The sequence below is a fragment of the Narcine bancroftii genome, chromosome 1 (genome assembly GCF_036971445.1).
Source record: "Narcine bancroftii isolate sNarBan1 chromosome 1, sNarBan1.hap1, whole genome shotgun sequence".
Lineage (NCBI taxonomy): Eukaryota > Metazoa > Chordata > Chondrichthyes > Torpediniformes > Narcinidae > Narcine > Narcine bancroftii.
In genome coordinates this window covers 491,801,707-491,813,980 of record NC_091469.1, presented here as the reverse complement: position 1 = coordinate 491,813,980, position 12,274 = coordinate 491,801,707, and the positions used below count along the sequence as shown (strand labels likewise).

At 51.6% G+C, this 12,274-nt stretch overlaps 1 protein-coding gene across 5 annotated transcripts in view; it reads left to right on the top strand.

The window, feature by feature from the left end:
- Positions 1 to 12,274, top strand: part of LOC138752003 (alanine aminotransferase 2-like) — a 93,623-nt gene that overhangs the window by 17,949 nt on the left and 63,400 nt on the right. For 4 of the 5 annotated variants that reach the window (XM_069915145.1, XM_069915143.1, XM_069915142.1 and 1 more), the window contains 3 exons: positions 6,849 to 6,938; positions 7,415 to 7,523; positions 10,268 to 10,401. In XM_069915145.1, the coding sequence (XP_069771246.1) occupies positions 6,849 to 6,938; positions 7,415 to 7,523; positions 10,268 to 10,401 (333 nt within the window). Of the gene's footprint in view, positions 1 to 3,745; positions 3,885 to 6,848; positions 6,939 to 7,414; positions 7,524 to 10,267; positions 10,402 to 12,274 lie in introns of those variants that run through there. The other variant, XM_069915146.1, reaches the window with a different exon arrangement.

Genomic DNA, 12,274 nt, shown 5'->3' with positions numbered 1-12,274 from the left:
GGACAGGCACAGTGTGAAGTTCCCTCCACACTGAACACACACACTCACATACACACACACACACACACACACACACACACACACACACACACACACACACACACACAGGGACAGGCACAGTGTGAAGTTCCCTCCACACTGAACACACACACACACACACACACACACACACACACACACACAGGGACAGGCACAGAGTGAAGTTCCCTCCACACTGAAAACACACACACACACACACACACACACACACACACACACACACCCAGGGACAGGCACAGTGTGAAGTTCCCTCCGCACTGAACACACACACACCCTCCCAGGGACAGGCACAGAGTGAAGGTCCCTCCCCACCATCCTGTCACACACTCCTGGGTTTATACACAGGGTGATGCTCCCTCTACACTGAACTGTCAGACCCTCCCAAGGCAGGACAGCATTGTTTCGTCACAATGGTTCCCTCTCCGTGGCCCCTGCAATGCATCTGCTGCACATGTGGCCAACAGCTGTATCTTGTTCTCCTGCGAGGTGGGGCAGGACAGGGGATCTGGAACATGGCCTGTTGTCTGGTTTCAGGAACCTTGGGATTGGCCTCTGATGCCAGCAGAAGATGTGGCTTCCCTGGTTTGGACAGAGGGCCAACATCTGGTGGTGGTTGATCCCACACTGCTCCCTGCTCACTGCAGTGAACTAGAATTCATTGTCTATGTAGTGTTCAGATGGCCATCCCCTCTCTCACCTTCCCCAATATAAACCCTCTTTTCCCGCCTTGCCTCAGATTCACCTGAGGACTATTGTGTCTACTGGGCATTGATTGTAACTTATTAAAAGCGAGTTCATACTCCTCACTTGTCTCTGAGCGCAATCAGTCACATTACAATTTTAATAGGTTAACTTTGAAGCAGGATGGATGCCCTGTTGAAGCCAGGCATGCTCCAGGTCGACCCTCTGTCGCCAGAGGGTTTTGCTTCCAGTCCTACCTGACAGCCAAGCAAGACGTCTTCAACTCTGATAGGCTCTGGAGATCTGCACTCCTCTCTTGAGTCAGCCCCAAGGGGTTACTGACATCAGGTACGGTGCTACCTATGAGTAGGCCATAGAAGGCCTGAAGGCTCCCTACATGAGGCCCCAGAACGACCAGCTGGCGAGGCACCGACTCTCTCTACATCGGCAATGTCCAGGTAAGTCGCTGTACTGTGGGCCTTGACCAGAAAATGCCACTACGAAGTGGTCACAGCCCGAGTGAGAGAGGAGGAACAAATCCAGGACACCCTCTTGGCAGGAGTAAGGTCAAGGTACGTGAGGCAGCAACTGCTAGAGTTGAAGAAGAAAGACTTGGCTGGAACCCTGGAGCAGCCAAAAGCACTTGAACAGGCCAAAATGGAGCTGATGACCTCATGGGTGAAAGCGGCACCTTTCAAAGGACTAGGTCATTGGGGTGCTGGTGAACCCCCGTAGCCACAGCGCCAACTGCTGCAGCCACGCACGACCGGGGCTGCTACTTCTGTGGACAGGCACAACACCCCCGTGCCTGATGCCCCACGAAGGACTCCGTGAGCTCAGGATGCGGTAAGCGAGGGCACTGGGTGAAGGTCTGCAGGGCCAAGGGGAACCCAAGGAGAGCAACCACGTGTGAACCCCCGAATTGGTGTTCGACCCATGTCTGAGTCCCGAAGTGCCGGCCCCGGCCTCTCCATGCTGCTCGCCACCATAATCTTGATGCGCCTAGTGGCGGGTCCCATCACTGGAAGTGAAACATCGCAGGAAGCAACAGCGGCCATCTTGCCACACATCATGGTCAATGCCATTTTATCCATCCTCGGATCAAGAGGAGAGAGTCAACAACACGGGGAGCGACAGGGTTTTCCAGGGCCTTGGCCCCAGTCATCCTGGATAAGGTGAGACCTCACCAAATGAGCAACTCGATAATGAAGGTGAGGGTAAACGGACATTTAACAGATTGCTTGGTAGACACTGGCTCCACTGAGAGCTTTATAAATCCTGTGACAGCTCTGTGGTACAACTTAAGAGTGTACCAGATGGACTATCGGATTTACCAAGCTTTGCACTCACTCTACAACAATCCAGGGGTATTGTATAGTACATCTAACTGTAAAAGGAGGGGAATTTTGTAAGTTCTGATTGTATATACTGAAGGATTTGTGTGTTGCTGGGCCTGGACTTCCTGTGTCACCTTAAAATTGTGACCTTGGAGTACTCTGGCCCACTCCCTCCAATCACAGTGAGGAACGGAGGGTCTCAAAAACCGGATGCCACATGCGGTCTCTCCACCTTAAATATTGATCTTGCCTCCCCCCCCCCCTCTGTTTCTGACCCTGACCCCTGATTGCAAGCCGCAAAGAGCAGGCGGTACTGTGCGGTAGCAGTGGATCAGGAATTTATTAGAGCCGAGACACTCACTCCCTGGGATTGACTGTTGGTTGGTTTCTGAGGCTACAGGATATACCCATCGTCGAGGGGTTGGTACATGTGAGGGCTTAGATGGGGGGGGAATAGGTCAAGGAGGGATAATCAGCTCCTCGGGCCTTAACCCTGTGACCGCAGGAGATTCTCCACTTGCGCCCACACCTCCTCCCTCACCCCCATTCGGGGCCCCAAACCCCTCCTTCCCAGTGAAGTGACACTTGTGAATCTGCAGGGGGTCACCAACCACATCCGGTGCTCCCGCTGTGGTCTCCTCAATGCCAGGGAGACTGTGCACCGACGGGGAGATTGGTTTGTTTAGGACCTCGGCTCTGCCAGCCGCAATACTGATGATATCCCAGTGGGGAGGTGGGAAAGCAACTGTTCCCCCAGAGCACACTTGTTCAAAAGTGGATGCCGCACATGTGTGAATCACCATGAACCCCAGACACGAAACGATATTTGATTTATGCTCAAAGTAAATCGGAGAGCTGTGAGTAAAATTTTTCATTTAAAAACAGAATTCATTAGATGGAAATTGTGCCCCACAGTTCAGGTAGGCAGAGAGGAGGGTTCGGAGTCGGGCGTCGGGAACTCTAGTATGTGGTAGGCTGAGGAGAGGGTTCTGAGATGGGTGTCAGGATCTCTGGTGTGTGGTAGGCCAAGGGGAGAGTGCAGATTTGGGTGGTGGGAGCTCCAGTGTGTGGTAAGCCGAAGGGAGGGTTTGGAATCAGGCTGTCAGGAGCTCCAGTGTGCAGTAGGCTGAGGGGAAGGTTTGGAGTTGGGTGTTGGGAGCTCAGGTATAAAGTAGGCTGAGGGAAGGCTTCAGAATCAGGCCATCAGGAGCTCCAGTGTGCGGTAGGCCAAGGGGAGGGTTCAGAGTCGGCCGTCAGACGATTTTTTTTTTTGTTTTTTTCATTGCTGCAACCCACCCAAATTTTACGTTTAAAATGTAAAATAGTTTTAAAAAACGTTTTTATTGTGCTTTGACTTTAAATACAATAACAAGTGTGTACTTCCTTTAAAACTATACCTTCCTTAAGTTTCCTTAAAAATACACAATGAATTTAAAATAATTTGGTCGTGGTTTGCATGCGCCCATGTGCACAACTTTGAGGGAACAGTGGTGCCTTTTTTAAGTGCTCGTCCATCTCAAAGTTAAAACCTGGCTACAGCCCAGTGCCACCCATTTCAATTCCCCATCCCATGCTCTTGCTGACGTGTCCATCCATGGTCTCATGCAGTAACACTGAGATCACCTGCAAATTGGAGGAACAATACCTCATCTTCCGGTTGGGCCCCGTCCAACCGGATATGGCATTAACATCGACTCCTTTGGCTTTCATTCGTCAGGCTCCCACCACTCTCTGTGTTCAGGCAACACGGTCGGCGTAGCGGTTAGCGCAACGCCACTAGAGCACCAGCGATTGGGACCAGATGTGAGTTTGAATCCCGTGCTGTCGGTAAGGAGTTTGCATGTTCTCCCCGTGACTGTGTGGGTTTTCCCCAGGGGTGTAGGGTCCATTGGATGTAATTGGGTAGCATGGGCTGAAAGGGCCTATTACCGTGCTGTCTGTTTACATTAAAATTATTGGACCTCACATATCTCCTTTAACTCTCCTTCCCCCTCCCACCTCACATTAAATGTCCCCCAGCGTGTGACACTGTTTCCTGCAGCTGTCTACTCTCTCATTACAGATTTTCCCTTCCAATTCTCGCTGACTATGGGGGGGCTCTATAATACACCTGCATACCTTTTCGTACCTTTTCTGTTCCTCAGCTCCACCCATAAAGCCTCAGTAGACAAGCCCTCTGGTCTGTTCTTCCTGAGCACAGCTGTGATATTTTCCCTGTCAAGCAATCCCACTCCTCTCCCTTCACCCACCACTTCCCCCCCCCCCCCACCCAGTTCTATTGCGTCTAAAGCAACGGAAGCCTGGAACATTGAGCTGCCAGTCCCGCCCCTCCCGTAACCAAGTTTCAGTAATGGCCACAATTCCACATGCCAATCCACGCCCTCAGTTCCTCTGCCTTTCCTACGATACTCCCTGCACTGAAATAAATGAGAACATTTCCACCACATACAACCCGTTGACTTCAAACAGTGCATGTAATTTTCACATCAGAATGAGAAGTCATGAAATTCTGTGTTTCGCAACAGCATCAAAGAGATAAATACAGGTTTGAGTTTAATATTTAAGGAAAGTTTGGATAGATATATGGACTAGAGAGAGGTGAGGAGCCTTATGGGCCGGGTGCGGGTCAATGGGACTAGGTGGGGGAAGGTGTTCAGCATGGGCTAGAAAGGCTGCAATTGTTATAAGGTTATATTTTCATTTCTAGAGGCAAAGCACAAGAACAGGGATTTAATGTTGAGTCTCTAGAAGCACTGGTTAGACCTCACTTGGAGTAGGGGATACAGAATTGGGCACCGTATTTTAGCAAAGATGTGTTGGCATTGGGGAGGATTCGGAGTAGATTTACTAGAATGGGACTAGGATTGAAAGGGTTACCATGTGAGGAACGGCTTGGGCTGGACTCGTTGGGGTACAGAAGGATGGGATGTGGGAGGAGACCTCACGGAGGCATCTCGAAGGGTGAAAGGCCTGTTCAGAGTAGGTGTGGCGAGAATGCTTCCCACAGTCGGTGGGGGGGGGGGGAGGGTCGAGGACAAGAGCGGGCAACTTCAATTTAAAACCGAGATGCAGAAAACTTTCTTCAGTCCGAGGGTAGCAAGTCTGTGAAACTTGCAGTGGAAGTGAGGTCAGTGGGTGTATTCAAGGCAGAGATTGACATGGGTTACGGAGAGGCCGGGCAGTGGGGCTGAGTGGGAGGATTGATCAGCTCATGATAGAATGGTGGGGCAGTCTCGATGGTCTGATTGGCCTACATTGACTCTGAGACCTTGCGATCGCATGCCGATTTGGGACCCGGCCCACGACTGTGATGTTGACGGTGAATTTGAAGTCGGAGTTGGGATAGTATTTAGCTCAGCAGTTGTGGGTGTGCAGGGAGTGTGGGTTGGAGACTGAGTAACACACGTCCATCAGGAGCACCAGGGTTGCGTGTGATTGAGGAGACGACATTCCCTGTTTGGCAGGAAGGCATGGATCCAGGTGTGAGGGGTCTGAGGCCTACACCCTGAAGTTTGGGAATGAGTTGACTGTTACAGTTGTCAAATTGGGCATAGAAGGGGATGAGTCGGCCTACAGGAGCGAGATTGAGAACTTGGCTGATCGGTTCACCAACAATAACCTCACACTCAACGTTACCAAAACCAAGGAGCAGATTGTTGACTTCAGGAAGGGAAAGCCAGAGGTGAACGATCCAGTAATCATTGGGGAATCAGGGGTGGAGACGGTGAGCAGATTTACATTCTTGGGAGTCACTATCTCAGAGGATCTGTCCTGGAGCCAACACACCAATGGCATCGTGAAGAAAGCACGTCAGCGCCTCTACTTCCTCAGGAGTTTGTGGAGATTTGGAATGACACCAGAAACCCTGGCAAATTTCTACAAAGGTGTGGTGGAAAGTGAGCTGTCCCGCTGCATCACAGTCTAGTATGGGGATACCAATACCCCTGAGCGTTACGCCCTGCAAAAGGTAGTGGACACAGCCCAGGACGTCACAGGCAAAACTCTCCCCACCATCGAGAACATCTACAGGGAACGCTGCCGTCAAAGAGAAGCAGCAATCATCAAGGATCCACATCACCCAGCACACGCTCTGTTCTCGCTGCTGCCATCAGGAAAGAGGTATCGGTGCCACAAGACTCGGCCCACCAGGTTCAGGAACAGCTGCTCCCCCTCCACCATCAGACTCCTCAACGACAAACTCAATCAGGGACTCGGTTAAGGACTCGTACTTGTGCACTTTATTGATTTTCTTTGTTCTCTCTGTATTGCCCATTCAGTTTGTTTCTAGTTCTTCCTTTATTTACATGTTTACGCTGTGTAGAGTTTTTTTTTATGCATGACCAATTTAGTGGTAATTCTGCCTCGCCCACAGGAAAAAGGAATCTCAAGGTTGAATGTGATGTCACGTACGTTCTCTGACGATAAATCGGAATTTAACTGTAGTAATGATGGCAGAACTGTCTTCAACGAGAAGTCGATGGACATTTGTGGACTCACTGGGGACACATAAGATGGTTGTGTAGGGGTGGGGAGACCATGCCAGGGTGAAGATGGAGGGGATGGGAGAAGTGGAGTGCAGGAGTGAGGTGGGGGATGCCATCCTCTGGCAGAGGTGAGGGGCCGTGGGATCAGGGAGGGGATAATGATGGTGTGGGGAAGGGGGCAGGGTATGGACGAGGGGACTGGGGACAAGGAGGCCTGTAGTTCAAGCGTTGTCAGCTGACCCTCGTTAATGGATGATGCCATCTCTCCCATCCCTCCCCCTCTTCCCTTCCCTCTCCCCCTCCACAGGGCATCAAGAAGCCCTTCTGTGAGGTGATCAAAGCCAACATCGGTGACGCACACGCCATGGGCCAGAAACCCATCACCTTCATCCGGCAGGTAAGGGGTCCACAAGAGTGAGGGGTTGGCCACGGGGTGGGGGGGGGGTGTCTACAGGGACAGGGATGAGGGTAGTCACGGGGTGGGGGTGGGATCTGCTCCTATGGGGGGGTGGGTCCATGGGGCAGGGTGGTGGTCACAAGGTGGAGGGGTCTGTTCCTGGGTGGTCCACAAAACTGGGGAGGTGGCCACAGGGTGGGAAGTCCACTACTGCGGAATCCGCAGGGACAGGGGGTTGGTGAGGGGTGCAACGCCTGTTGCCGGGGGTGTCACGCAGGGATGGGGAAGGTATGGCCATGCGGTGGGGAGGAGAGCTGCAGGGTCAGAGAGGGGGTGATCACAGGGTTGGGGGTCTGCTCCTGTGGTCCTGGGATGGGGGAATCTGCAGGGACGGGGGTGAGGGTGATCATGGGGTGGGGATGTCTGCTCCCAGGGGGAAGGAGACTGCGATCTAACTCCCCTGCCCTCTCTTGCAGGTCCTCGCACTCTGCACCTACCCACCCCTCCTGTGTGACCCCAGCATGCCCGAGGATGCCAAATCGAGAGCACGGAAGATCCTGGCGGCCTGCGCCGGCCACAGTATTGGTAAGAGCCGGCACTAGCGGTCCGGGACTCGGCAGGCACAGGGCCATGTCCAATCAGACCCTCAGTGAAACGTGAAAGCTCACAGATGCTGTGATTGTAGTTAAAAAAAAATACATCAAAACACTGGAGGAACTTGGCCCGGTCTCTCAGCATCCACAGGAGACAAATTTACATTCCTGACATTCCTGGCCGGAACCCTCCTTCAAGGAATAAACCAAAGCAGGAAATTTCAGAACGTCCCAGAATTCAGATAGCGCCGGCTGGGGGAGGAATCCAGACCAACCACAACAGGTGTTAATTGGATGTCATCAGGGATGAAGTGAGAATTTATCATGTCTGTGTGAAAGGAGACAGGGAAAAGGGAGAGAGAGAGAGCTGGGGGCAGGTGAGGGGGGGTATAGAGAAATGAGGGGGGGTTTAATGAAAGCCAGAGAAGTCCATGTTAATGCCATCCAGGTGGAGGGGACTCCAGTCAGACAATGAGGGGTTGTTCCTCCAATTTGCAGGTGGTCCCAGACTGACTGCATGAGGCCATAGACAGACATGTCAACAAGGGAATGGGATGGGTAATTGAAATGGGCGGCCACGGGGAGATCCAGGCTGTTGCAGCTGACAGAGCCAAAATGCTCAACAGAGATCTCCCCAGTCTGCGGCCGACATAGAGGAGACCGCAGCGGGAGCACCGGATGCAGTCGGTAACCCCTGCAGATTCACAAGTGAAAGGTTGCTTCACGTGGAAGGAGGGTTGGGGGCCCCGAATGGAGGTGTGGGTGCAAGTGGAGCATCTCCTGCGGACACAGCAGTAGGAGCCAAGGTGGGGAAGGAGGAAGGAGTGGACAAGGGAGTCACGGAGGGAGCGGTCCCTGAGGGAGGGGGAGAGGGGAGGAGTCTTTGTTAACCCCCAGCTCTGTCTCTTCCCTGCTCCTTTTGCACAGATAAATTCTTGCCTCCTCCCCCCCTCCCCCCATCGTATCCAATTAACACCTTGTGTGGATCTGGACCCTTCCCCCAGCCGGCACCGTCTCAATCCTGAGATTCCTGTTTCCTGCTCATTCTGCCTATTCCTTGAAGAGGGGCCCAGGCCCGAAACGTCAGCGATACATCTTTGTCTCCTATGGACGCTGAAAAGACTGGCTGAGTTCCTCCAACGTTTTGGTGTGGTTTTACCAATCATCTCCTTCCCCGGGGCTCTGAGTGTCCAGCCACCAGCCTTATCACCAGGAGAGGTTGAATTGGGATGGGGTCTTCACCTTGCAGAGGTTCATAAATACCATGAAATGTGATGGATGTGATGTTGAAGATTTATAAGGCACTGGTGAGGCCTCACTTGGGGTTTGGGGCACAGGTTGGGCTCCTTATTTAAGAAAGGATGTGGTGGCATTGGAGAGAGTTCAGAGAAGACTCACAAGAATGATTCTTGGATTGAAGGGATTACCATGGAACCATAGAACATTACATAACAGAAATATGCCATTTGGCCCTTCTAGTTTATGCCAAACCATTTTCTTGCCTAGTCCCACTGACCTGAACCCAGGCCATATACCTCCATACCCCTCCCATCCATGCACCCATCCAAATTATTCTTAAATGTTAAAATTAAACCTGCATTCACCACCTCATCTGGCAGCTTGTTCCCCACCCCAACCACTCTCTGTGTGAAGTTCCCCCTCATGTTTCCCCCTAAACCTTTCCCCCTTCACCTTTAACCCATGTCCTCTGGTTTGTATCCCACCTACCCTCAGTGGAAAAAGCTGACCTACGTTTACTCTGTTTGCACCTCCCATGAGGCTAAATAACAGATCATGGACTTTACTCCTTGGAGTTCAGAAGAATGAAGGACACGCAGCTCGGTAACAGCTCCTTTCAGTCCACAAGCCCATGCCGCCCAATTAAACCCCATTAACCTACACCCACGGTACATTTTGAAGGGTGGGAGGAAACAGGAGTCCCCAGGGAAAGCCCATGCAGACACGGAGAGAACGTACCAATTTCTTGCAGGTAGCGTGGGATTGGAACCCGGATCTCTGACGCTATAGTAGAGTTCTGCTAATAACAACACCAACCATTCCAACAATTAGAAGCACTTTGAGGGTTGAAAGATTTGCACAGAGTAAATGTAGAGAGGTTGTTTCCCATGGTCGGGGGATCTAGGACAAGAGGGGACAACTTTAGGGTTGAAGGACATCCATTTAAAAGCAAAATTCCAAGGAATTTCTACAGCCAGGGAGTGGCGAACCTCTAGAGTTTGCTGCCACAGGCGGCTGTGGAGAATGGATCATTGGGTGTATTTGAGGCAGAGATTGGTGGGTAACAGAATAGTCAGGGTATCAAAGGTTAAGATTTGATTTCTGGGGTGGTAGCTGTGGAAGAGGTGACGATCTAGGGCTCAGGAGAAGAGAGGGAACAGCTGAATTCAGGAGGAGGGGGTGCACTCAGAATGGACAGTGTGGGAGTGAGGGGAGGTGAGGTCTGGGCGGTGGGTTTAGTCGAGCCTGGGCAGTGGATTATTTTGGGCCTAGCAGTGTGGTGCATGAGGCCTGGGCATTGGGTTGAGTTGGCTATTTTGGGCTTGGTGGTGTGTTGTGTGAGGCCTGGGCGATGAGTTGAGTCAGGCCTGTGCAGTGAGTTAGATTGGGCAAGGGCAGTGTGCTGCGTGAGGCCTGGGCAGTGGGTAATTTTGGGACCTGGCGGCTTGCTGCACAGGGCCTGGACTTTGAGTTATGAGCGATCCCGTCCCTGTCCAGGTGCCTACACCGCCAGTCAGGGCATCGAGGCCATTCGGCAGAGTGTGGCCAACTACATCGAGAAACGGGATGGGGGAATCTCCTCGAACCCCGACAACATCTTCCTCGCCACTGGGGCCAGCGACGCCATTGTGGTGAGTAGGCCCGCGGGTGGCCGGTGCCAGTCACGCAGGGCAGCTCCCCTCTCCTCTCTCGGCAGCTCCTTTCCCCCTTCCACATCCTTTCTAGAATGAGGTGACCCAGAACAGAACACAATACTGTAAGTTCAAGTTTATTGTCATCTGGTTGTACATAAATAAACTGATGAAACAGCGTCTCTCCAGACCACGGTGCATGAACAATAACACACAGTGCATGAAGATCACATAAATAATCAAGATAATTAGATGTAAATATTTGGGATGATGGTCTTGGATACAGGATACTGTTGTTGATCAGTCTCACAGCCTGTGAGGAGAAGCTATTCCCCAGCCTGGCAGCCCTGATTTTGGATTAACTACCACCCGGGCCCTAGGCTGAGGCCTCCCCCCCATCCCCCCACCCGCAGTGGCAAATCTAAGGAAAATAGCGCCTATAGCAAACACTGAAATCCCACACACCCCCGTTAAAACGTACTCACTTCAACCCTTCACCATCCCTCTCCGCCACCATTCCATCCACCTCACCTTCCCGACCTGTCATTGTCACTGTAGAACCCTAGTCATGTCCACCATTGTGAGATGTTGGAAAACAATCCGCGCCTTAAAAGCACGACTATTTAATTGATTCGATTATTTTTTTTTTAAAAACCCTACATCAAGGGCCAGTGTTCACAGAATTAAAGCAGCAAGCGGCGTTCCCCGGGCCGGAGCGGCCGAATTTAAGTGGCTGTCACCGTTCCCGCGGGTGCCCTTTCTTACCGTCAGTGGAAAGGTGACTCTCGGCACCAAGCACCTGGTGGGAGAGAGCAGGAAGGTGCTCAAACTCGTCGTCCAGCGTGCACCCTCCTCAGCCCTAGCTCCAAGAGGGGTCAGGAGAGGGATCGGAGTTGGGCGTCGAGACCTCTGGTGTAGGCTGAGGGGTGAGTGAGGAGTGGGCATCATGAGCTCGGTTGTAGGCCGAGGGTTTGGAGTTGGGCGTCGGGAGCTCCGGTCATCAAACCCTCCCCTCAGCAGTCAGCCTACAGGCGCACACCTGAGCTCCTGACATCAACCCCAAACCCTCCCCTTGGCCTATTTCTGCACACGCACACTGAGTAAACGTGGTAAACGCAGAGCGGGCGGCACACAGCTCCTGAGCCATCTTCACCCACAGTGGACGCACCCACTCCAGGAGAGTCTGGCTGCAGACTGGGAGGTCGCTTCATTGAGCACCTTGGCTCTGTTCGCCACAATAGTGTGGATCTCCCAGTGGCCGCCCATCAATTCCCTGTCCCATACCCTTGCTGACATGTCTGTCCATGGCCTCATGCACTGAGACCACCCTCGTCTTCCATCAGGGCACCCTCCAACGAGATAGCATTAACATTGACTTCTCTGGTTTCCATTAGCTCCCTCACCCCCATCTTTGTCTCCCTGTCTTCTTTCCTCTAGTTCTGTCTCTCTCTCTCTCTCTCTCTCTCATAAAACTCCTTAAAAGTTTCATTTATATCTTGAAATGTTTATGTGATTTTTGAATCGTTCCTAATAGCATTAATTGTTGTTTTTAATTGCCAGGCCAATACTTTACGGGCTCTCTCCCCTAATTCATAATATTTTTGTCTAGTTCTCTGCAACAATTTTGCCGTTTTGTAAATCTGCAATGGGTTATAATGCATTTTTTATTAATTAATTGTATCTTTCTATTCTCTGTTGATTTCTTCTGCACATCTTTCTCTAAATTCTCTATCCCCTGCTCTAATTTTTCAACATCCCTAGAATACTGTTTCTTAATTTTACTCGAGAAACTAATAATTTGAATATGCCTTTAAAGCATCCCACAAAATAAATTTACTATCAACCAAACCTGCATTTATTCTCAAAGGATTGT